General features: G+C 38.5%; 1 protein-coding gene across 4 annotated transcripts in view; it reads left to right on the forward strand.

Moving 5' to 3' along the window:
- Positions 1-60: 60 nt before the first annotated feature.
- Positions 61-27,289, forward strand: part of LOC140665008 (putative receptor-type tyrosine-protein phosphatase mosPTP-1) — a 266,798-nt gene continuing 239,569 nt past the window's right edge. For 3 of the 4 annotated variants that reach the window (XM_072890650.1, XM_072890654.1, XM_072890651.1), the window contains exon 1: positions 13,021-13,920. In XM_072890650.1, the coding sequence (XP_072746751.1) occupies positions 13,827-13,920 (94 nt within the window). In that variant the 5' untranslated portion in view covers positions 13,021-13,826. Of the gene's footprint in view, positions 732-1,401; positions 1,435-13,020; positions 13,921-27,289 lie in introns of those variants that run through there. The other variant, XM_072890653.1, reaches the window with a different exon arrangement.

The following is a 27,289-nucleotide window of genomic DNA, read 5'->3' on the forward strand; positions in this document are numbered from 1 at the left end:
ATAACAAACAGGTTGAAGGTCGTGACGTATATCGTGCGTACAATGTCGAGCGAGCACAATACAGTTTCATTATATTTTGCGACGCCGAACGGGAAGGATTAGTCTGGCGGTCCTGCGTCGAACATTACAATGATCGTAGTAACATCAATAATATTAATTAGTGCACGCGATCGTAATTAACCATATTTCTCTCTATATATTCGCACCCTGTATTGCGTAACTGCGAGTATTGCGTCCCCATGCGTGCTACGTCGAATTTCCTTCGTTCATCTCATATTATTCGCTTTGTATCTAATGAATCGACGATGATTGACAGATCACATAACGTATTAATTAAGGTTCTGCAGTCGACGAATGTGCTTTATGTCGAATTCGAATGATATTAAAAATCGGGAAAGTCAAATATATTCAGGGATGTTAAAAGTCTAAGAGAAAATAGAGTGTTGCAAATCGGGAGTATTACTATTATAGTTACGAATATCGATAGTGCCGTAAATCGAGAAATTCAAGTATCCAAAAGTATTAAAAATCGAGAGTGTCGCAAATCGGTAGTGTCGTATGTCCGGGAGTGTTGAAAATCAAACTTGTGCCAAAACGTGAATGCGATTATTAATTATTTCGCGCGTAAGATCATAATTAATTATTTTGATCGATATATCTTCGAGGCTGTCCTCAACTGGATGTCAACTTGGATACAGAAGCTGGTGAGGATGAGCAACCAACATCGATTAGTGAGTAAAATTTTTTGATTAAATTTGATTTGTTCTTTGAATAAATGTTAGGATTATTTATTTTTTAATTGGTATATATTGGTTTATTTTTTAATTGGTATATCGGTTTATTCGTATTTAATTTATTTTTTAATAGATATTTATACGCAATATGAAAACAATTCTGAAAACCAATTTCTTGATTTTCTAAAAATAAATTATTAAATTTTATATAAATTATTAACTATAATAATTGATTAGTTTTCTTTGAAAATTAACTATTTTGAAAAATTAACAATAATATTGAACAATAATTATAAATAATAATATTTCAATTTAAATTTAAAAAATATTACAAAAAATAAACTTAATTTTTTAAAAATTAATATTTTATAAATAATTTTTAAATATGTATTGTACACACACACATACACACACACACACACACACACACACACACACACACACACACACACACACACACACACACACACACACACACACGCACGCACGCACGCACGCACGCACACACACACACACACACACACACGCACACACGCACACACGCACACACACACACACACACACACACACACACACACACACATATATATATATATATATATAAACTTTAAAATCTACAAAAGATATTCAATTAAATTATAATTAATAATATAAAAATTGTTTTCAGATGCTCTATGTGGCACGATGTCGATGTAATCCGGTGAGTGAACATTTATTTATTATATGTATGTATATAATATAATAATATATATGGTAATGCCCAAATTTGCATTATATTTTTACGAATTTTAAAAAATTTAACAATTAATAGATAACAAATTTTAAGTATAAAGAAAATTGAAGGAAATTGAATTAATCTTGGATATATTCTCTTAATTATATAATTTAAGATATAGAGATTTTTTTCTGAATTGAAAGTATTAAAATATAAGAACATGTTACTTTGATAGAATCCATGAACTTAAATAGAATGTAACAAAAAATATGAAAAAGTTTTTGTAATTTTTTATATTTTAATATTTTAAAATATAAACTATTTATAAAGAAAATTACAAAATTTGCAGAAAATAATTTATTAATGATATTAATATAATATCAATAATATTAATAATATCAATAATATTAATATGAGATTAATGATGTTAAATGATATTAATATTAAATTTTGAATAACTAATAGTAAAACTATTACATTACATGAAAAAAAGTAAACTCTATTTTGTTTTTTAGATTAAATTTTGATTGATTAAAAAACTTGACTGAATATAAATATATATTATCATACTAATCTATAATTCATTGAGATTAAAGTATTTTATAAATTGCATTTAATTTTTGATGTCCATATTAAATTTATTATTTAGATTTATGTAAAATAATAAAGTTTTATAAAATATATTAAAAAATATATATATTTTTTAAAAATATTTATTTCTCCCTCTCTTGTCTCTCTTATTGAAAATATGCATATGGTAATGGAATTATATTTAATTGATATATTGAATATTGCACTATAGCTTTTTTACGCGTTATTCATGTTTATTCATATAGCAGCAGAATTTCTGTACACTTTGCATTCTTTGCATAAATTTGGGCATTATTATATTTGCATTTTTTTTGTTAATGCGTATGGTTGATGCGTTCTAACAGATGCTTCGTCGTTCTAATTGGAGTTGCATTCATTAAATAATAAACTAATTTTCTAATTCTCTTTCGAGGATATCCGTGTTACATTTTTCATAAAATCGAGTACAAAGATATCTTTTCTATGAAACATATGCATTCAAAATTTACAATTTACAATTATAAATAGACTTCTAATCCAGCTGTCACATTTGAGATTATTTTAAACGTATGCAAAATACACTAAATTGCTTCAAATTTCGTCAAATAACTTTAAAATCGTTAATTCAATTGGACGAGAGATAGCGATATTTATGAAAGCGATCATGGCTCGCTTCTCGGCGTGGTAAAAAAATTTCATTGTCGAAAGTCCAATTTGAGAATCGCCCCACAGGTGGAGCGGGTAAAAAATGATCCACGCGGATTCTGAAAGTTCAATTTTCCCGGTTGGCGAGAGAGCTTGTAACGGCAAATATGCGTCGACCTTTTTGTTTCGATTCTGTGGGACTTCGATTCCTGCGATGTTGAATATTCATGAGATTTTATTAACTACGTTTCAAACATCGCTTTCGCCGGCAACATCCCTTTATCTTCTTAGATCTTTCCTTCCGTTCGCTAACCCTTCATCGTTCAGTATAACGTGGCGCGGCGCGAAGAATTCTCTTTTGCGAAATTAAATTTTACTCGATCGTATTGTTCCCGCTTATTGTTAGATTACGTGACGTTCCATTGAACGCCAGACGTCGGTAAGCATTATGAAGGAAGAGTATCGCGATCTTTTTACTATGTTGATTCGCATTGACAAATTTCCATGTGGTTACGACGCACTATTCGCGATGTATAACTTGTACTTGAATGATGCAATTAACTGCAAAATCCAATTCGTACTGCTTCCGCAATGACATTTTAGTTATTTGACGACGAAGCAACTGTAGCGATTGCTAGAACGCGAATATCGTAACACAATATATCATTATTTTATATTTTATACAATTAATTTTTTTGGACGCATACCTATCGATACTATTATGGTGATGATATTAAATATTTTAAATTTATTGAGAAATCTATCGAATCTATCATGGTGATATTAAATATTCTAATTTAGCGAGAAATATCGAATAAATAGGTAAAGAAAAAATAATATAATGTACAAATATAGAAGCTAAAATTGTTCGATACTCTAAAGATATTAAATAATAATATCTCTCTTTACAAAACCTTACGAATCTTTCGAAAATATTATTGTTACCTTTTTATGCATTTTCTATTTCATATTGTCCGTGAATATAATTTTCTATAAAAGAGAGAACCGGCCAAAAAGATTAATAATAAAAACAATTGTGTAATAATGGCATAACGAATGATGTAATTTTGGTGCAACAACATTGAAGGCATATCTTCAATATGGAATAACTTTCTGTTTCAAAAATCCGTTCTCCGAAAAGAAGCTCGTAACATTTCGTCAGTAGTACCTTATTCGATATCCTCTTCTCTCGGATCAGGCCGGGCGTTCACGAGGAAATTTTTCCCACGGCGCGAGGAAAACTTTCGCCGAGTTATTCACGCGCGCATATTAGTGCACATTCATCCTTCGAAATAGCGCTAACCTCCGACCTGAGAACAATTTATTGGAGGGCAAAGCTCACGGCGCTACTATCCTACGCGAAAGCCTGTGGGTTACTTATTTGCACGTTTCCGCAGTTTACATAGCTTCAGAAAACCCCTTGGTCGACCTTCCTCTCCGATCTCTCGTCCATTCGTACGAGCGAAGCTCTACGAGCGAATGAATTGGCAATACGAATCCAGCCCCGGCTGTTCTTGTTAGGTTTCGATGCATCGCTGCATTGGTAATTGCCCGTCTATTTGTTGTGCCAAGATGGTACGATGTTATTGATGGGGCGAATCATTCGCAAGCCCACCACAGATAATTATACTCATCATCATATATCTCTTTCGATCTCTTTCGTAAATTAAATGTAGGAATAATTAATAGATAAATAAAGGCGATATAAATCACGACGTATATAAAAGCGTGCTTTCTCATCACCAGCTATTTAAAAATATTGCATTTTTGTGTTGATTTCAAAGTTGCGTGTATTAATGTGGCATCTGCTGCGCAAAACGCGACGATAAAAAAAACCTGTTCGTAGCTTCCGTGCTGGTGTAAGTATCCGTGTTTTGTGATACTTGATCCCGCGAATTGCGCATTTTATTTTGCGCGCGAATAAATTGTTTGCTCGAGGATACGCTGAGTTGTTGCTATCGGTGCAAATAAAGAAACGTGTTTTAAATAACGATTCGATATTTTATATTTTGCTCGCTCATTAACGGATGCGTGATCAACAAACTGGAATTTTACGAAGGGTTGTGTAAAAAAAAAAAATTATATACCTCTTTGCAAACCGAATGCTGTGCAATATAATTGATATTGCAATTAAATATCGACATCGCAGGAGTACAAGCTGAACGAATCGATAAATGATTTGCTCTGCCAATCAACGATCGAATATTATGATTTCCTCGTTAACGATAAGGGATGAAACGATCCCTCGCTAATGAGCAAATAAATTTAACCTCTTGTACGTTCAAACTTTTTTTCGCATAATCGATTCATTTAAAAAATAGTTTTGTATTTGTGACGTTTGTGTAATTCACAATTGTACGATTAAAATTCTATTTTTTAAATTATAAATACCGCAGTTTTTGGAAAGCCATTATAAATTCATACTCGTTATTTTTTAAAATTTGTGATAATGTTAAAGAAATCTTATATATATACGCGTAAGTTTAAATATATATAAGAAAATACAATACGGACAATAAGATATAGTTATTTGACTAGTTTTATTATCTTTATAATAATTTTAATTATTTTAAAAATTTTTTAAATTATGTTATATAAAATTATAAACGGTTATATCTTATTTTATATCTTGCATTTATTCTCTCATCATTCCTTATTACAATTATTAATAAAAATTAATTTAATACGACAATATTTCAAAACAGTTTTTTAGTTAGATAGCGTGTTGTGGCAAAAGGGTTTAAATTGGTTTCACGTTCGCGAGAGGAACGTAATCCGTATCAGGTACACGGGCGACGATCGTCTTAGCACGTGCTTCCGGTCGGGAGCAGATCTGGGGATCCCAACATCCTCTGAAACGCTCACGTCATGGGGATTTTAGGAGATCGCTACACGGACCGATGCGGTTAATTTTATAAATAATTTATAGACGCCCAATGTGCGCGTGTACGCGGCGCCTCCCATTATACGAGGGCATTAATAAACCGCCGCTCTTCCGGACATATTATTAACGTCGGGCTTTTTAATACAACATGTAAATAAATAATAATGTAAACGTGTCATTAACCGAGTGCAGTCTTTCCAATATTCATAGTCGGCTAAATACGATTACCATATCCAATTAGATGATACAAATCGTATACTCGATATTAATTATTAGCAGAGGTATGTCGATTCTGTTCATTATAATTTGCGTAATCTATTATTCATAAGTCGTATAATTATCTTGCCGTGCGTTACCGATTAGATTAAGAAAACTAATATGCGATGCAGAGAAAACAATGGAACAATTGAGGATAGATAAACAGTAGATGAAAAAAGAAACACAATACGTTTAGAAATTATTATCGATGTTTGAAAAATGATATTTCATGATAACGAGATAGAGCTTATTAACAATATCGATATATTGAGATAATAATGACATATAAATGGATTTTTAATAGATTATTTATGAAAATAATCCCGCGAGATTATATTCTCTCTTCGGAACTTCTTTCGGAGCTTATTCAATGAAGTCTTTTAGGATTTGCTTTACGCTTTTTTTGCAGTTCATAATATATTCCGACCGCATATTATTCTTTGCCCTTTGGGTAAACCGCCGCAGTGGGATCTATCATTTTTGCATATCAGGAGAAACCGCGAGACATCAAAATGATATACAACTCTATTTCTTTTTCTTTTAAAATGAGCGTAGCATTAATACATACGTATTTCGTTACGAAAGATTTTCCAAATTACTCGAAATAAATAAATACTTGCTTTATCTGTATTTATAAAAAAGTTTGTGATTCTTTTTCTTTAAAAAAGAGTAAGCGTGCTACTAAAAATAACTAATCAAAAATGCAACGGGGGGAAATTTATCAAGAGTCGATACAATTATTGTAATTATTGTAAGTTTCCTAATAATGTTAGGAGGTAGAAGGTATCAGTTACATTAGTTTTACGCATTTTTCCATGTCTACTCGTCGTAACTTTCGCCTTTTTATTTTAGACGAGGCGCTTCTCGCCACTGTCGAGATAAAAGTAATGACATTACCATTTGTCTGCATCACTTTACCGCTTTCTCCTTGTCTGTCGCGTAAGCTATTCTTGTAATCGATAGTGCAAGGACATTCGTTCGCCCGTCCATCCGTCCGTCTGTCCGTCCGTCCGTCCGTCCGTCCGTCCGTCCGTCCGTCCGTTGGTTCGTTCGTTCGTCCGTCCGTCTGTTCAGGCTGTTCGTCCAAGCCATCCATTCATCCATCTATCCATCTATCCATTCCATCTATCCGCCACTCGTCTACTCGCGAACTTAACGCAACGTTCAACGCGAAGCAAGAAACGACCATTATCGCTCTCTCCTTTTCGCATTCTCGCATTGTCCTACTTTTTTCGATACTTTCAATTTATAGAAACGAGATTCCGCCACTTATCCTATACGAAAAAGTCCTTTCGTCTTTCTCCACCGAGAAGAGAATTTTATTATAAACTCTCGCACGTATCTCTCGCGTGATCGGTTTAATGAACACGACGGATTTAACGAAGCGCGTCTCTTTCATCGATGTTCGTTAATAATCTTTGATGCGAGACGTTTTACGAACGCAATGGCGTATTTGATGGAAGAAAGTCTCACGAATCATAATTTGATACGAGAGAGAGAGAGAGAGAGAGAGAGAGAGAGAGAGAGAGAGAGAGGGAGGGGGGGAGGAGGAGAAAATCGATTTTTTTTAAATTACTTTTTTGGATTAGAAATTACATGGACTTAACAACGGATGCGATGATACAATGCAGATGTATTTTCGAAAATGATTAAGTTATTTCAGAGTATATAAAAGTTATTTCTGCACACTTTATTACATGATATGGGCGAAGAAAATATCACATAATTCAGAATATGATACTGTTGAGAATTTCAATAATATCCAGTTCAATCCTTTATTGACCTTTGATTATATTCATCTTCTCGTCTCGTAGCAATATCGCGTAATTCTAATATAAAAACTTACTACGTCAAGTATTCTTTGACCTCTCGCGGTAGTCGGTTTCTTAAGCAAAGTAAATTTACATTTAAATCAATGCCGCATTAGTTGTATGTGTCTCTATGTTAATGAGTTGATTGAAAAAAAGGAGGTTCGTAAAGAGCGAGTAGGGAGTCGCTAATGGGGAACATTGACCGACCAAAAAGATCCGGGACGATCGGAAATCACGTAACGGTGAGATGTAAAGAGAACGTCGAGAGAGCGAGATACGGACAGATTTAAAGGTCTGTTTTCATTGCTATTCCGAATTGCGTGCGGGCTTCCGCACGGTTTCCGCGCGGGCTTCCGCTGTCCTGTACGGAGGCAGGTATCACTCTGATTGGTAAATCTACGGCTGCCCAATGATGCGTTTATTTGTCGGAGAATTAGGACAGCGCGCGCGGCGAGACAGAGCGAAGAGGATGTGTGAGAGGGAGAATCGCGTCGATGTGTTAGGGTTACGGTGATAGGGGTAGATAGAAGGGAATACAAGAGCAGAATGACGGAATCGGGTGAATGAAAGTGGAGGAGGAACAAGGAGGGATTGAAAAGGATCGGGGTTCAATTCTCTTTCTTTCTCTCTCTCTCTCTCTCTCTCTCTCTCGGAAGTCGCGTCGTACAGCGTTCTACCGCAATCAGTAAACCTGTAAAACATTGGATTAGATGGCCTAGCCTAACCTCACTCCGATTCCCGTGGACGAGGCGGGGTTCCAATTTCCAGCTATGGCTCGCGCTACGTTGAGCGCAGCTATATACGCCGCGCCAACCGTTCTCCAAGCCCGGCGTCGCGATACGTTATCCAATAGCGCTCGAATTATTCTCGTTTTATTCGCCGGGTACGGCAGCATGCGCGACCACGGCGCGCATCCCGCGCTTCCCGTATCGTAACCGGTTAGCTAGCCCGCCGCTATGTTCCACCGAGAACGATTTATTCCTCTACGCTTCTTCTCCCCTCCCTCCTTTGCCGTGCTATTTCTTTCTCTCTCTCTCTCTCTCTCTCTCTCTCTCTCTGCCCTTGTATCTCTAGTTAACAAATTCTTCGCCTTTGTCGCGCGATAAGTTTGATTTATTATTATCGTTATTGCGCTTGTTATTCCACTCGGATGTAGAGTCTTGCGCGCGTAATTCCCGACCCGCGCGCGAAAATACGTGGCCCGTGCGCGCCGTGTCGAGGAACCCCTGGACGCGTCATTATCAATTTATCATTGTCGTCCCCGTTTATTCTCATCGGTAGATAATCTGTCGTGGAATAGCAACGACTGTCGGCGGCGGGCCGTTGCTTTCTGACTTTACGCCCGGTTATATCGAGAGGGCAAACTCTTTCTCTCTTCTCACGATTTCAACTGCCCGACAAGCGACGTCGTTTAGAGTCGTCTTTTCAACTTGGGGATGTTTGCGCGCTTGTTACCAGTGGTAGCCAGTTCTCCGCTGCTTGCCGAATCCTCGAAAGAGGTCTAGTAGCCACTCGACGATGTTTTCATCCGAAATTGTCATGTGACACACAGGTTTCTCCCTTCGAAGAACATAAAAAAAAAAAAAAAAAAAAGTAAAAAAAAAAAAGAATATCGAGAAGAGAGAAAAGGCGCGTGTAAGAGGGATGGTCGGCGCTTGAGAGCAAGACAGAGAACGATGTCGATGTGTGCCGGTGGTAGTGGTGGGACAACGGAGGAAGGGAGCTAGCCTCCGGTGCGCTCGCGCACCCGATCGTACACCCCCGACCAACCCTGTGTGCGCGCGCGCGCCAAGTCCGCCGCTGGAGAACCGTGGCTGGAATGATGTCGGGTACTGGTATGGGTCTTCTGCCGCGCATATATATACGGGCACATGTATATACGTGACACACAGACGCGTTGGCCGCACGTGTATACGCTCCTCCGGTCGGCTCGAGCTATAGAGTAGTGGGGGACCGGGATGGTCGGAGGGTTGTTGAAGTTTCTCTAACGCTCGATGGCGTACCAGTGCGGATCGTGATTCTGCGGGACGCGCAGCGTCGCGGCGCCCTCCGTTGCTCGTATATTTACTGTATCTACCGATCGCGCGTCCGTCAAACACCAGCGAGTAGCAGAGGTTTAGGGTCCAGTGCAAGGAGGACCGCGAGGAGGGGAATCGAGATATCGCGGGAAAGAGACAGGAATGGGGAAGAATAATTTTTCGGAGAAAAATATCGAAGACATATGACGCCATGATAAAACGTTCCTTATCACCGTGACGATCGGGACGTCGATGCCGAGTGTCGTCTTTTCTTGCGCGAAAAGTTTACGTTGATTGTCGTTTGGAACAGAGTAACAATACCTATACGTATGTATATGTTGTATATAATTCATCGCGACGAATTACGCGTTTGCATTTTTCATTTCCCCATGTTTTTACCCGTTTCTTCTCACATTTCAACACATCTCGACCGCCGGCTGAGAATAAAGGTACGATCGAAGAAAAAGGGAATTTCATAGCGAGAATACGTTTATTGATGGTCAAGTCGAACCGGGTCAATCTCCTCTCTTGATCTTGATCGATGTAGGTCGAGTGTAAACCCGCTTAAATTCTATTGCATAATCGACGTTTATGTATTTCAATAGTTTGCCCCTCCTCCATGCGTTCTCGCTCCCCGTTTCATTAAGAAGTCCTTGGAGCGTAATTGCTTGGATCCCATTCGAAGTAAAAGAGCGGAGTGTCGCTTAAAAGTTAGTTGGATTACCGTTCTTGTTGCATACTCTGCATCATTCCTTTCTATCTCGTAATTGCGTAGGAAGGGGAATTGTCGAGTTTTTTTTCTATACATGTTGATTATAACTTAAAATATACGTTTTGTCGACGATTAATTTTTCATATTGATTTACGCAAAAATTCGCACGCGGTCAATTAGTACATTTTACCGGCCCGGAAACGCATCTCTGAAGGTAGAAAAATTCAGCGGACGTAATTGATTTTTTTTCCCTGCCTTTCTCTGTACCAGCGCTGTTAATTATTAACTGTTCTCTCTGCGAGTCGTATTTATTAATCATCCAGGGATTCCTACTGTTGTGCGATATCAATACGTATTATTGCTTACGTGATATAATCGTTAATCGCGGCTGAACGCGATGCAATATTTTTATACGCGTGCACGTTTTATACGTTCGGCGAAATGGTAAAAGTAAAAATAAATGTACGAAATCCGTGCGAGAATTTTACGATAGATCTCTCGAATCGAAAATCGCGTAGCCAATAGTGAGAGTGTCAGTTTCGCCGGACCAGCGCGCGAGCAGAATTCGATTACAGTTACATTCTGAAAACAAGTATAAAGAAGTCGAACAACTCTTTGCATTTTACATGAGTTTTTGACTACTATGCCGAGATATGTACATCCGAGTCTTTTCCCGTTCATTCATAATTACACCTTACAATTGTGCTCGAATATAGAAAGCATATTTCCCATCAATTTCTTCACTTTTCAAATTAGAGAGTCAAGTAACTTGTGAAAGATATCTCTCTACTTTGATCATATATTAAAATTCGCAAAGTTCTCGCTCTAACCACTTGAGGCGGCGAAGGAATCTGTAACATTCTTGTTTTCAACATGGTCGGCGTGCGCTCGTTCCTCGAGATTCACTCGTGAAAATATACCTGCACTCGCGGCGCATTAGCTATTCCAGCAGCAGGTTTCCGCGATTGTCACGACTGTTGGATCGGAGCCACCAGCTCGGATTCAACGGTGGTCGTGTTTTATCTGTATCTTTGGTCGCGGTCGACGATCGGCGAGATCGTAAAACGGCCGGACTCGTTGTCAGTGGTATTTCCAATTGGCCGGTTGCGATCTTCAGAAGAAAACCGGTTCGACGACCAGCTCTGGATATATCGCAGTCTCCCGCCTTAGCGCTCTCTCTCTCTATCTCTCTCTCTCTCTTTCGTCCCGCTCGTCTTCTCTTCTTCTGGTTCTTTCTCTTTACATCTTCTTACTCCTCGCTGTCCTGTATTCACCTTCTTATCTGTGCGAGAACTCGAACTCGCCAGCATTCCACCTCCCGTGGCGCCGGCTACTACTTTCAACATTATTTTTACAGTGCCCGTCGTGATTTCACACGTGTGTTTAAAATGCCACGATCAAATGAAATATCAAAACTCGTCCGCGATTGAGTTTAGTTAAATGTGACGCGTTACGAGCTTATTGTTAGTGACACCATTCGTTTAAAAAAAAAAAAAAACGCGAGGAAGGGAACACGGAGAGGCCGATCTATTCGTGCGATCGGTCAGCGATCTCTTTTCGCGGTGCGATTACGATGACGAACGTACCCAGGTGCGCGAACGATCGATGCGTAAACGTTTCGCTGGAACTATAGATCGGCACACAAAGAAGCGAGAAACCTTCGGTTCCCACAGAAAAAAAAAGAGAGAGAGAGAGAGAGAGAAAGAGGGGTTCTTCGACGGAGAATCTTTTTAAAATGACTAGGCAGCGTGGACCGCTCTGAACCGATGGAATATCGAGATTTGGCAGTCATGTAGAAGAAAGTCGATGTCGGATCAAAAGCTTTCGCGTTGACGCTGCAGCAGATTTCCACGAGAGATCCGTCACACAACAGTGAATTCGGATCGCTGACTTCTTAGTCTTGAACAAAGCGAAAGAATGAGACTCTAAGGCGAAAAGATATTATCTGCGAGGCTCGGTGAATTCTGAGTTAAGCGAAGACTCGGAAAAGAACGGGACGTCATCTTCAAGAAAATGTCGTGAATCTCACGAAGGGACCGTCAGCGGCGCACAAATTTCGAGAATTTTCGCGAACGGTGAAGGAGAAGTTTCCTGTGTTTGGTTTTCAAGTTGGATTGAACTCGAGGGATTTCGGAGCAACTTGTCCGGAAAATTGGCAGTGTGTTGGGTTCGCGAAGATTTTCGCAATGCATCGCAATGGACCGCGCAAGATTCTACCTATGAGCGATGCCTTTGAATGTAACGTTCATCGAAAGTTCGGCCGTTAGTTCCGCTCCGTTGGAATTCGCCTCGCCGAGAGTTGATTCTTTCGCGCGATTACACGACGCGGAACGACGTGCTTGAGGATTCCGAGAGAGCACGAAACAATCGCTCGCGCATCTCTCGCTCTCTTGCAATTCATTTATAATAATTGAAACCATCATGCGTCGCACGAACGGTCGCGGCGACAACGTCAATGGCGCACGTCCAATCGCCAATCGTTACATTAAGTTACGGATTCCGCGCGATATAGTGGCTATTGTACGTACGTGTACCAATGTGTGGTAAACCCGACGATCGGATTCAGGTCGTTCGTGAATCGATCAAAAGATCAACCTACCGTGATATCGAGTTGTCTTAAAGGAACGAAAAAGGAAACTCGGGCGGGAGGGGGGGGGAGGGGGGAGGGGGAATATCGAAGAGAGAACGATCTAGATAAAAATTCAAGAATTCGCCTCTACGGACAATCAAAGTTAATTAGATCACCATATTCGCATACGTCTCTGCACATGTAATAAACTCGCAACGTCTACAAATACAGTGAATGTGAAAAGTGTCGGCTTTGTCGTATCGCGCTTGTTTGTAACTCCTCCCACGTCGGGTTTTGTTATAACACGAGCCTGTTCATTCTCATTCCTTTCTCTCAAGCACTGTGTGCACAGATATACATATATATATATATATACACACATATACACGCACGCGTACTCACGAGTCGTGGAGATCGCGTGCCCCGCGTGGTCTCGTGCCCCGACGCTTGTCGTTACACGTCCGATCGCAAGTGTAACGAAACTTCCTGTATACACGCGGTATCGCGCTCTGTCACGGTACAGTTAAGGTTCGCGCCGTGTTTTGTGTGGACTGGCCTACCATTTAAACGGACTGGATTCTATATCCTCGAGTAGCGGAAAGAGAGAGAGAGAGAGAGAGAGAGAGAGAGTGAGAGAAAGAAAGAAAGAAAGAAAGAGAAAGATCTCGGCGGAGGGAGATATGTGCGGCGTGGGATATCCGTTTCGGATCGGTCTCGACTATCGGAAGTCGGTACGGATTCGTCGGTACGGTGACACTCGCATTTAGGCAATCTGAAACGATACGAGGGCTGAAAGGAAGAGAGGGGGAGGTAGAGAGTGCGGATCGAGGGTGCGTGAGCGGTTCTAATCAACGTCGATCGAGTTAGATTAAGGTCGAAGTGGTTCCGAAAAGGAGCACCGATAAAAGCTATGGGCATCATGGATGCGTGGAAGCGAGGTCGGATAATCTATGCTTATCTCATATGGGTCGTCTTCAAGGCTACCACGGCAGGCGGACTTTATGGTGAGTATACACGTCTCATGGCTTTCTAATATTTTCAAGATTTTGACGTACACGTTGTTATTGTTGAATCGCGCGCAAAAAATAGTTATGCTTTACATTCTTTGTTTAAAAGTAGGAATACAAAAATATTATATATATATATATATATATATAAGATTGTAAGAAAAATAAAAGTATCGAGATGGGAAATAAACTCGTTTCTGGAATGTAAAGAAAATAGCGGCTTCGAGCAAGAAGTTGTTGAGAGAGGCTATACAGACTTCCGGTAAACAGTGTCCCGACTATTCAACGCCGCGCACTAGACATGACATCGAAATTACTTTAACCTTTCGATCGCCGCTCGTAAATATAGTCACGCAGGAGAAACGTTGCCATTGACTCGGGTCGCTATACAGGCTATAAATGTTATATTGATCGTTTTCACTATATAGCGAGGAGAGTGCATCAACACTGTGCATATTTGAAATTGCGAGTAATAATACGTAGCGGTGAAGTTGCAAACAAATGGAAACAAAAAAAAAAAAAAATAGATCGCACTGACCGATCGACAAAGCAATGTTAGTACAAAACCGAAAGCCTCGTTACAAAAGTTCGATTGTGCGAGGCTTCGGGGTTGACCGGCGCAAACTCGTAGCAGGGAAAATTGCGAAAACATTAATTAACGCTCACGATGGACTTTTCGCGCTAACTCAAATATGCAGAAATATATGGTGTGAATTCTTGACGTACGTGCGGTTTTAATGATAATTTGCGAATATATATCGCAAGTTGGGCGATAAATAGAAGAATATTATACGATATGTTTAATCTCCGGCAAGAATCGTCCCGCTCTCTTCTGCGTTTAATTCGAGTTGTTGAAATAACGAAGTATGACATCAATATATCATCCTGCCATCAATCTGACACGAATAATATTCATAAACTTTATGTCACATTAGCGTGCATATCTAGTTAATATTGTTATATTTAATCATTAATCTGTCCTATCAGTCTGTCATATATCTGCCGATATTATTCATAAACTTTATGCCATTATCATATTTGCATATTGCTAATCCCGCTAATAAATTAAGATTATCTTTTTTTTTTGACAATTTTTTTCATATGTTTATATTACTTTTTCTCTAGAAGTGGAACAAACATGTGATTTTTTTTAAAGGCATATGCACGAGTACGATAATAGATCGCATTATCTTTGGAATTGAATCCGTACAGTATCACAGTATCACAGTTTCAGTAAATCCAAAAAATTAAAAGAAGATAATAGACATATACATATACTTAGATATTAACACGTTTAGCATAAACTATGTCAGGATATATTATTTTTAAGATATTCAGAAATTAATATTGATTAAGAAGACGAGAGAAGAGACGAAAGATAAGAGAGACAGAGAGAGAGAGAGAGAGAGAGAGAGAGAGAGATTTTAATTTGCGCATCGTTAATGAGAGACATGGTTTTAAAATACGTCGGATTCGCAAAAGATTGATCTCCGTGACAGAACAGTAGAATTTTAAATCGGTGGAAACGGTGGTTGGAAAAATTTTACAATACTATTTTCCTCTCTCTCGCTGGTTTCTTCGGGTAACGAAACGCGTAAAGAACAGTGGGAATAAAAGTGAATGTTACTTCTACGAGGTGACGCGCTCTCCGAACTGCGGTCTCGAGCTCCGCGTCCGAGAGTCGAGTTCACATTTTTCAATTTGTATCTCCTCGCCGTACGTGATACTTAGCCATCGAGATGCTGTTCTTACGTCGGACTTAGTACGGTAAGGAAAGTAATTCGAAGTATAACGCGTATCCGTGATACAGGGATGCTGTAACGGCAACGGCGACGGCGACGGCGACGGTGACGGCGAGTGGCATTAACTAGCGGCGCGCGTGTTCACCGACGTTGCTGATTGATCGGTTCGTGTACAACGTGTCATCGTGTTCGACAGGGTAGAAAGTGTGCGACCGACGACACGCGGATTGATGATGATGATTTTCGCTCGATGATTTTACACGACGAAGCGAGACGGGAAGAGACGAGGCGAGAGATGACGCTCTTGTTGCGATGAGATTCACATTTTTCACCCGCGCGTTTACACCACGAGTAACGTATGCGAATATTAAATGCTACGTTATCATCGCATAGATTAATTATGAATCAACGTGTAACCCAAATAGACCGTTAATTAATACGTGTCAAACTGTCGGGATGCACGCGGAAACCGCGCCTGGGCTACTACGCTATGCTAAGCTATACCATCATCGGGACCCCAACGTCCTTCCGACTTGGTATAAATCTCCCGTCGTCGCTCGTCGCGTTAACGTTTCTACGGAATACCATCGGCCTTAATGAACACTTACATGAACGGAATATCGCACACATCGTGCCGAATGTAACGCTCGCGCAATTGCGGCGGAAACGGGATAAATGAAGCGTGCGAGCGCGGAAGAAAGGTCGTGACTTGCTAGAGAGATAGTGGGTACCCGGTACCCGGTACCGCGCCCTGCGAATTAGATCTAAGAGGTATGTGGCGTACCCTCACATATACATAAGTAAGCATGTATATGTATGTACGTGTGTGCGCGCATTCTGTACGTGGGGAATCGCGAGCGCGTTACACGCTCTTACATAAACGCGGCGTATTCGTACATCCGACTTTCGTGTAAATTGAAATTGCAATTAACGGCTACATTTGCTACGGTCCAGCATGTTACAGCCTCTGTCGGTGTGCGAGAGTTCATCTTCCATAATTCTATATTTTCTCTCTCTCTCTCTCTCTTTCTCTTCCTCTTTCTCTCCGTCTCTCCTTCTCTCCTTTTCTCCTTCTTGAGCAATAACGCCATCCTCTTCCTTGGGTCGGCCAATTACGTATTCTCGTACCACGTAAGAATTTACTGTCGCGTAACCGCCTGTCCTGCTGGCTGGTTAAGAGCACAGCGGCACGGAAACCGAAGTCGATCACGACCGGGCTTGTGAGGTACGCTCCCTCATCGGCCATAGAAATCAACGGGTATCGAGTTTCCGTACGGAGAATCCTTGGTCCGAGAACTCGGGTCGAAGTTCTAAATGTTTCAAAGCGGTTAATGGAATTCGTCAGTGACAGAAATTAGATGAACGGAATATGTACCCGCCGCGGCGGAATAAATTTATTTTGTCATGAATTGGGCTTTTGGGTCGTCGGAACAAACTCTGGACGATGGTAGAGTACCAGTATGAAAATCCGAAACTAATTTCGCAATTAGCCGCAATCCCGCACGGTGAATAAATGTTGTATTTCGGTAACGAGAGAGTTTGCGCGGCCGCAGAGAGACGGAAAGAGAGAGAGAGAGAGTGACAAAAAGATAAATATTGCCGCATTAAATTTTCGACCATTTCGTTAGATGTAATTCGGCCACCTGTACATTGATTGCGTGTATCGTACTTCCCGCAATTTTCACGACTACACTGCGTGTCTTTAATCCGTCCTAAGCGCAGACATGGCGTGCGTTAGAATAATTTGTCCCGCTGTCGTTGTTTTCACTCGCGGCCAGCGTCGTTGCACCTGACGACTTCATTGAAAATGCAAAAGACGTTTTGTATACTTCGTCAGTTAACGCCTAAATAAGCTGGTCGAGTTGGCGCCTTACGTGAAGGGTCTAATTTATGCACACATAGTACAAGCACCCGTCGACTTATATCTACCGCGGGCTTTGTCTGAGCGAAATTGTCTTCATCCGATCGACAATGTTATTATCGTGTCGTCCTGATATATGTTGCATCCATAATCTGCTTGAGAATATGAAGCTTTCGATTTTACGACGCTTTGTCGCGCTGCGGAAATGACTTAAACATTTGTATACATTAGAATTGGCATTATTACAATTATTTTAGGATAAATAATGAAAACTTGAAATTAAAAAGGTTAAGGTCACACAAAATGAACAATAAAATTGATCTTTAGATCTGTAAGCTGATTTTATACACGTAATTTCCTAATTATAGTCTGTTGTAGATGCTAGGATATTTTCAACTAATTAAATAAATCAAGTATAATAGTATTCTCATGCAAATCTTTGGATTATAATCATTTGCACAATACATAATACAATATGAAACGGAATAAATTATTTTTATTGCATATATTTAAAGAAGAAGGAACATTCAATATACTAAAAATATATACTATTGATAAAGTTAATGGGTGAAAATATAATAGAAAACTGTGTATAAAAAAGTATTATTTAGTTAAAAATTATTTTATTTCTATTTCAAGCCTTCAAATATGCTGAAGAATCTTTTGAGAAATTTACGAACTTATGATTTGCGGTTAAATTGCATACAAATTTATAATATATATATTTTTTGGAATATTATCTTTTATAATGTCGGAAATTGATATTCTTTTCCAAGTGTGACCACGTTTGATTGCAACTAACGTAATTATAAGAAAGCAATTAATCCTTGAGGTGCACGCAGGTGTCGTATACTCGGGTTGGAATCGTGACGACTGGCTGACACGTTATCGCGATCGTGGAAAATCGATGTTGATGAAAGTTTTGAGATTCTTGAACTCGCGAGGAAGGAGAGCTTCTCGGAACGCGAGTATATCGATCGCCGTCGTCGTGGCCTCGCAGTTTCGGTCGAAGCAAAGTACGTGCGAGAGAGGGCTGCGGTAGGTAGGTTAGGTCTTTGGCCTGGATACCGATGCGTCTTTAGAGTTAGGCCGGCCATCGGCATCGTCGAAATTGAATTTCTCGAGGACGATTAGGCGCGCCGCCATCCTTGCCGCACACGAGAGAAATAGGCAGGACGCGAATGTCGTGGCTTCATGAGGGAAGAGCCGGCGGTACCGACAATGCCCCGCAAAACCGACTACGTCGAGATGTCGGCGCGAGTTAGAGAGGCGAAGAAATGGTAACCGGATAATACGATGGCAGAAGTTAGAGGTCGGATGCGCGAAATGGATCGACCGCAACGAAATAGCGGTGTGCGAATGACATGAACTACTCGATGCTCTGATGGCGAGAGAGAGAGAGAGAGAGGATGTTTCGTAAAATAATAATGTATCGCGACATGTTATCAGTTAGCGATTAAAACAACCAACATTTCACAGCGACTTTTTTACTTCGTCACATAACAATTTGTCTGCGTTTTTCGCGTAAAATGAAATATGGAACAGATCTTATATTGATCATTGATTTATTATTACAATAAGTACAGTTGTCGATAATTTATTATTATGATTTTATATTTCTCTCTATTATTTCGGATGCTATTTTCTAAAAAAATTATCCTTATTTTTATCAACTCTATTATATATATGAATGAAACTAGTTTTAATTTCTAAGCCATTTAGAGTAAAATACTCAGATTGAGAGTTCTCATTGTAGTTGGCTGCAGCTAAAGTTTATTTCAGCATTTAATATGATTCGCGTTATCAGATATTTCTGAGGAATTTGATTATAGCGAGGTTCTACATTACTTTCCAAGCTCACTCTACACGTGGCGACCGCATATTTTGAAGCATATAACCGAATTACGCTTCAGGTAGCTCCGAAATCCTTGAATTTCTATTGGCATTTATGTGTTATCTCGTATGTGTGCCATGTTGAGTACAAATTCACGAGGGATTCTACGTAAATACGCGAACGTATCCATTATTCCAGAACGTCGACAAATACCGTCTATTCTGTATCACGGTACGTTACCCGCGTAACGATTCAAGCAATGGAACGCCATGGCGCATTCGATGGGTTCGATAGTTTTTCAGATACTAGGTCAATCAGCGCTCAAGAAATTAAAGCGCATTACGATACTTTGTTTTTGTCTGTTAAAATCAAAAGTGCAAATGCAATTTTCTCTTTCACGTAATTATTAAAATTTAATTATCGCTTTAGACGTGTAATTAATTATTATACAACATATATCTGTGTGAACAGACTGATACTTTTTATTAACATTTTTTTTTTTTTTTTTTTTTTTTTTTTTTTTTTTTTTTTTTTGCTAAAGTTGCGTAAAATGATATCTTTAAAAATGTCAACGTGTATCGTAATTCGTCCATAAAATTGATGAATTTACAACGTGCATATTTCTAACTTGAAATTGCAGCTTTCATTATCGTGAATATTTGAATGATAAAATAATTAAATTCTATCTTACACATACGCACGTACACATACGTATGTATACACATAATATATATATATATATATATAATTATTTTCATAGCTGTATGTTAGCTATAGCAGGATAGTAATAACATAATTATCTCGGCTGTAATTTGCGAAATTCTGAAGATAATTTCTTTGAAATAAATGTTCTTTGCGCGATTTATCATACATCAGTTTTTATCTCGGTCGATATATTTTATGTTTAAGATTATCGTTTAATTAGAATCTTTATGACTCATTTACGTAGTCTATTGCTTCCCAATTTCGAAGCTCCGATGCAAATTGAGGCCACAGAACTTCGATAAATTTGAAATGGTGCCGTTATTTTTTTAATTGAGATGTACAAGTTGGAAAAAATTTTTTTTTTGCGTCTTGTTTGCTAACTCTAATGTTAAGTTTATCAGTAATCAACATACATATAATTAAGGATTGTTAGCTACATATATAATATAATAGATTTATAACATTATTTTCTTTGGTATTTTTGACGATGCGGTAAATTTAAATGCAGTATATCAATCTCTACATTATTGTTTAATACATTTGAAATGTTTAATATTTTCTTTATATTACAGTTACCGTGGAATCGTGCAGTGTCATATTTACGTGTAATATATATTTTTATTAGATTACGATCACATCATGCGGTAAACAAAATTTTTTCGTAAACAATCAATAGCGTGTTTTCGCGCGTGTATGTGCTTATCGGATATGGAAGATTGCGGTATGAAGCCCGCGGCATTCGAATCCCTATGCGTGAATTCGAACACATCGAAAAACGATATAGCATTGATAATAAATTCTCACGGATTTGTACATATACATATATATGTATGTATATATAAAATATTCCGATTCTTTGGACACGAGATTTTCGTTTTCGCTGAAACGCCATTCGTTACTCGGTATCCACACTATAACTTTATTCGAACTCGTTGTATTAATTACGCAAAATGTGGAGCATACTGTACAAATGTGTAGAATATATATCTAATTTTACGAGCGTACGAAGGTGATGTTCGCTATGCTCCGTGTGTTCGTACTATTTATTATCGTCATCTCTGTGTTGCCCTACCTTGCAGTTCCCCTTCCCCCTCCCTCCCCCCTTTCCTCTCCCTGTCGTTATAATGGCCTGTAACTCCGTAATTACCGCAAGGGCCATTCTCAACTACGGTGTAACATAAAAGCTTGGCTCACTTGTGACGCCGAACAACGATAGTAGTTGTATTATTTATGATGCGGAAGCTCGCGGTGGGCCCCTGTAATACACTCTCTACCCCTTTAAAATCTATAATTATGTCGTGATTCCTCCGTATTTCCCACTGTTTCCCTATCATTTGCAGACCTATGTTAACCTTTGTGGTTGGAGTTATTTCATAATTGGCGTGCTCAGTCAACTCGTATAATTAACTTTTTGTCGCGGTAGTAGGAAGTTTAATCTTCTTTCATAAAATGGGCACTGTAGATAAGTGTATCACACGATGATAGAAGCGATCGATATTTCTTTATTACAGCGAATATGTTGTTCGCTGAAAAATGATAATGATAACAGTAACGCGTTAAGTCGTCACGTCGGTCAGCGAGGTTTCCAACTCCGTTTTCGGTATCGGTGCGTTTCATCTTATGATTTTTGTAAAAAGTGACGCCCACTTTTTATCATCGAAGAACCATCGCGCAAAAGAGTGGCTCGATTGCTAATTAACGCTAAGTCCTTTGCTAAGCATCGGTGGCCATCGTTATCGACAACCTGTCGCGGACTTACTATTAGTTACGCCTTATCCAGTAATTCCCGATTAAGAAAATCTCCGTCGTGAATCTCGCGCGTCGGCACAATCTCTCAAAGCGATCTCGCGATTAAGACGCATAATCGATTAATTTCCAACGTTTTTTGTATGAAACGGTTTTCTCATAAAAAAACGATTAATTAGACGATCACGCGAGCTTAAGATATTTTCCATACTTTGTCATTCATTTTTGATAATATAATGTATCATGAAATATAAAGCTTTACTTACGGATTATACTCGTTTTATCGATCGATCGGAACTTACATACGACCTATTTGTACTTTGAGTTAAACACTTTCCAATAATCCCTTTATCGGTTTATTATAGATATTTAACTATTAATGGAAAAGACATATTTAATAATAAATTTGTTTTCTCTCTTGAAATAATAAAGGTCGTAATTATTTTAACGTTAAGAATATAACAATATATATCTGTCAATAAAAAAAAATATCTATGGTATCAATAAGAAGCATGGAAAAACTGTATATATTTGAGAAATTTCAATTATAATCTAATCAATAATAATATAAGTCTTTTCCAATATTACTATATTTTATCAGTCATACATATCTCAAGAAAATATTTCAACTTTAATTTATATTATTATAATTTATAATTATAATTTATATTTCAACTTTATTTTATATTTATTTATCTACACATGTATAATATTTTCTTTTTATTTCACATTGACATAAAAAAACTTCTAGATGAAGATAACTATAAACAATTAATTCCCCTGATGTTACAATTTTATAGTTACTTTTTATTAGACATTTTTTGATGGTTTTTTTGCGAGGAAAACAAATTTAAGATAATTTATTTTTTATATTTGTGTGTGTGTGAGACTCGAATTAATAATATAATAATAGATTTTATATACATAACTTTTATTTATACACACACACACACAGTTTTATATAATACATATATATTTTCGTATTTATGGCTGAGAATGAGTGTTCTTATTTATTGTTAAATCCAGTTATCTTTTGGTGAGTTCCAATTTATGATCGTAAAAATTCCTTTTATTTGCTCTAATTACGTGCGATGCTGCAGGAAAACGTGAGATATAACGCGCAAGTTATAGCGCGCAGTAAAATAATCTGTAGGATGTGATCCTATAGGGCGCACAATAGATCTATTAAGGAATACACGCGATATGACGTGACTTGCGGCAAACCGAATTCTTTGCTCGATATCAGTATACCAACGTATCTTTATACTTATCACGTTTCTTTGCATTGTGTAATGTTAACAACGTGTTAAAATATTAGCATAACCTGGAACGACATTTTCGATATTTCCACAGAAATGCTACATTACTTATATGCTGATATCATAATTTGCACGATGATAATATGTAAAATTTTTTAATTTTTTCTTCTCAAGCAAAAATAGTTTTTCAAAATAAACATTTCACGGCAGAACTTTGTTCTAACTTATGTAAAACTCGCATTATTAACCAATTTTATAATTACTTGAAAATTGTCTCTCTATTTAATTGCTACACTGATAATGATGCACTAATTTTCTACAAAATATAATATAAACATAATATTTTTGTTTTTCGGAAAACGGCATTGCTACCAATATGTGGCAAACTTTTTTTCGGTATGAGAGTTTCTCGTCTAGGGATATAGTCGAAACGTGGGCAGTACACAATGAAAGTGCGGGAACAGATGACGAATATGAAGTGGCGGAATGTATGGAAGTATTGCTGTTGCGGCAATTGCGATCCGTGGCCATGCCGTGGGGACAAAAGTGGGAAAAAAAAGCGTTTTGACAGACACGCTTGCCAAGTTGTGTCGCGTATGATACCATAATCCCTCAGGAGTATCGTGGACTCCAAAGCCGCGTGGTCTGCTGCGTTCGACGACTCGTCGCCGCGAATCTCTTTTTAATTAAACGATCACAGCAATATATCCGCAGAAAAGTTTTCAGGAATTCTTGTTTGATGATGACGCTCTCGATGTAGCCGAGGTTTCCTTTACTGTAGGGCAAATACATTTTTTCTCGTGCACTCCTCTGTTTTTTTTTTAAAGTTTTCTCGCGTAAAATTATATCATAGATTTTAACAGAAAAAAAAACGCGCGAGAGAAAAAATTATCTTGAACTTCTAAAACGAATTAGATTGTAAAAATAATGTGTCGTCTCGTAAGACAATGCGTTTTATTCGAGATATAAATTACGGAGCGAAAGGAAAACTGGTCGAGCTGTCGCATCGTCCCGTTAGTCCTGACCAAAGTTTCGTCTAAACGTAGTTTACTCTGCGTGAACAGCCACTGGTGCCAGCACCACTAAAGCGTCGAGCGTGGCATTTATTAGGATTTCTCATCTCATGATAACAGATCCTCTGCGAGAGCGAGGTAAATACTTTGTATGAAGTTCTCGATTTGCGCAGTTAATTTTCCGCATTTTTAGAAAATAGCGAGTAGGAGGATTCGCCACGGAATTAAAACCACGTAGAAAACAACATGCATTATTATATGTAACATAGATGATAGTGCGCGAGATAAAATGAAGATTTGTACAAATTTTAGACTCTGTCTACATCGGTAATAACATCCTTTACTGAATTCGCTGAAAGCGATTTCGGAGCGAAACTGCAACGAATTTTACGCGCTCGCGTGTGCGACGAGGAGCGCAGTGACGGAACGAAGAACTTTATGGGTAATCAAAACGTAGTATTTGAATTTCACCAGATTTGCAAACCCGCGCGCACAAACTTACCCCGCGTGCTGTGTTCAAACATCTCCAGATAAGTTTGATATTTGCCACGTGCGAGAGCACATTTCTTCCCGAGAGAATCTTTATCGCACGGAAGAATTTCACCGGTTGACTTTTACGCGCGCCCGACCCTAAAACCGAAGAATAAAAATGTACAACGCGAAAAGCACAACCCTCGTATCCGATCTTCCGCCTCGAAGGGAAATCGACGAACGGATTTGTTTCTATTTATTTGACTCATTGATGTTTTTATCGCTTCTTTATTTCGCAATAAAATGTTATACTCATTGTCAGTTTCGGATAAGATAAGATTGCATTAAATTATGAATTTAGATTATGAAATGTAAATTTATAATAACTGAATTTCGCGCAAAAATTCGATTATTGATAACATGATGCACGCCGATGCTAATTCTGAACTTGAGACTCGGTGAAGTGCATTATACGACGATAGCCGATAGGTTGAAAAATCGAGATTTATTGTTAGCACGGAAAGTGTGCTCCTTCGAAGAGATTCAAGAGAGACTTGCGGTTCTTGGCGGTAATCCTGAATTCCACCGCGTCCCCTAGAAAACGCGTTCCGTCGCATTACAGAGAATATTGTCTTGAATAATTCACGCGATGCAGAATCATTTTATGCCGCTTGTGTGACTGCGAGCTCAATTTCTTCGCTATTCCTAGAAAATATTTTGTATCCGTACAAAATATTTTATACTTATATCGTAGATAAAGACAGCGTCGTTGGTATTATTTCAAAAACAAGTCTCGTGTCTCCGATTGTTAATTTGAAATTCAAAGAAAAAGATTGCGATATCTTAAGCTTGTAAATAAATGTTTCGAGCGATGAAGCACAGGTTATTTTTCTCCTTAATTATGACGTCGCGTGTACATAAGTGCTGTTTCGCGAAATAGACTTTGCTTCGAAACGTGTTTCAACGTATTTTACTTTGCATACTTTTACATCACATCGGATATCACAATCCTTGGAATTAATCGTAAACGTAACTTGGCGACAAGCTCGCAACTTTCCGCATATATTATCCGCTCTCACGTCGCGATCAATCGCACGAAATCCGTAAAGTGCGAATATAACAGTCTCTCAATTCGTTGATAATATTAATTCCGATATCTCACTTGTGTAACGTATTTAAGTTTATTTAACGTTATCAGCAATACGCCGAACAGCATATCAAAGAGAGCCCTGGTAATAATATTTCTTGCGCAATCTCTCGACACGTTTCGTTTTTCTCTTTCGCATACGTATTGCGTTACCGTCACGCAAAACAGATTCGAATCTTTCCTTTCGATTCATTTCACCGGTGTTATTTTCTGTATTTTCGCGTACTGGTCCATTTCCTCCTCATCTTCACTTTTCAATGACGCTATTAATATTCATGCGAATTGAGATGCATTTGATATATTATTCGCGTCCAACAATGTTGAGACTAATTTCGTACCCTCGACATACGCTAGTAGTCACACGATGATGGAAGCACGAACTGTAACTTAAACCTGGAAACGTATGTTGATATGTAATAAGAGATTAACGTTGTCGCACGGATTTAAATGACACGCGAGTTGCAACGATGTATAAATTCATGCGACCGATCTAATGATGCACAGATTTGACGAGTTGAAACTTTTTTGTATCAATAACACCGATGTCTCCTTGCGATAAAAGCATCACAACTCATCATGCTTTTTGCTAAAAAACTTTTAAGAATTATTTGAAAATTATGCGTAATAAAAATATATTACAATTATATTATTAACATATCAATTTGGAAAAATGATAAATTATTATTAGCAATGAGACGAAAGTAAGTTTAATGTCCACTTTCGTTAATTAAAATAGGCGGTTTTTAATTTTGATCTCAATATTGCATATCACGCATTGTTTCAAAATTAACGACATATTTAACTTGATATACATTTAGCGCGAGTCCAGAATGTACATTTATGTTCATCTGTACGTTGCGTCGAACGTGCTTTATTTCTATGTGCCGGAACGAAATGAGACCCATCGGGGTACATAATTTATTCCGTTTATAGATTGCACCCTTGTATACGTAACTAGAGAGGGTGGCGTTTAAGGGCTGTCGGACGATATATTTGTAAGAGCAGATTCAGAGCGATGATGGGGTGTTCGTCGAGGGGACGTGAATCCAAAAGAAAGGTGGGGCAAGGGGGTGGCGGAAAGGGGGAGGGGGTAACCTGGCAAGTGGACGATTGATTTTCCGTGCCATAAACGCGCCCGTGCTCGTCCTCTCGTTGCTGTCGAAACGAACCGGGGCCGGGGCCGGGGCGATACGAGCGATTTGTTACAGGTTCCGGACGATGGTTACGAAATTGACTTATGCGACCAACGATGGGGCCATCTTTTCCACTCCCGTGATCCCGCGCACACTGTCTACATGTGCCTTCCTCCGAAAATGCCTGTAAAAATATCCCTCCGTAACATCAAGCTGCACATTTTTCATTTCGGGTCATTGCAACCACGCGGTCATGCCCTTTTTACCATCTCTCTTCAATAAGGGGGAGAAGAGGAAGGTTACCATGTCAATATATCAGGTAATAATTAATATCACGTATATGTCAATGTGAATAATGACTGCGAATATAATAACGCACGTTCGGGATCGTTAATCAGTTTATCGGAGCATCGTTAAGAGAATATTACAAAGAAAAATGGCAGAGTGTTTCGCAC

Source organism: Anoplolepis gracilipes, chromosome 4, assembly GCF_047496725.1.
Source record: "Anoplolepis gracilipes chromosome 4, ASM4749672v1, whole genome shotgun sequence".
Classification (NCBI taxonomy): Eukaryota; Metazoa; Arthropoda; class Insecta; order Hymenoptera; family Formicidae; genus Anoplolepis; species Anoplolepis gracilipes.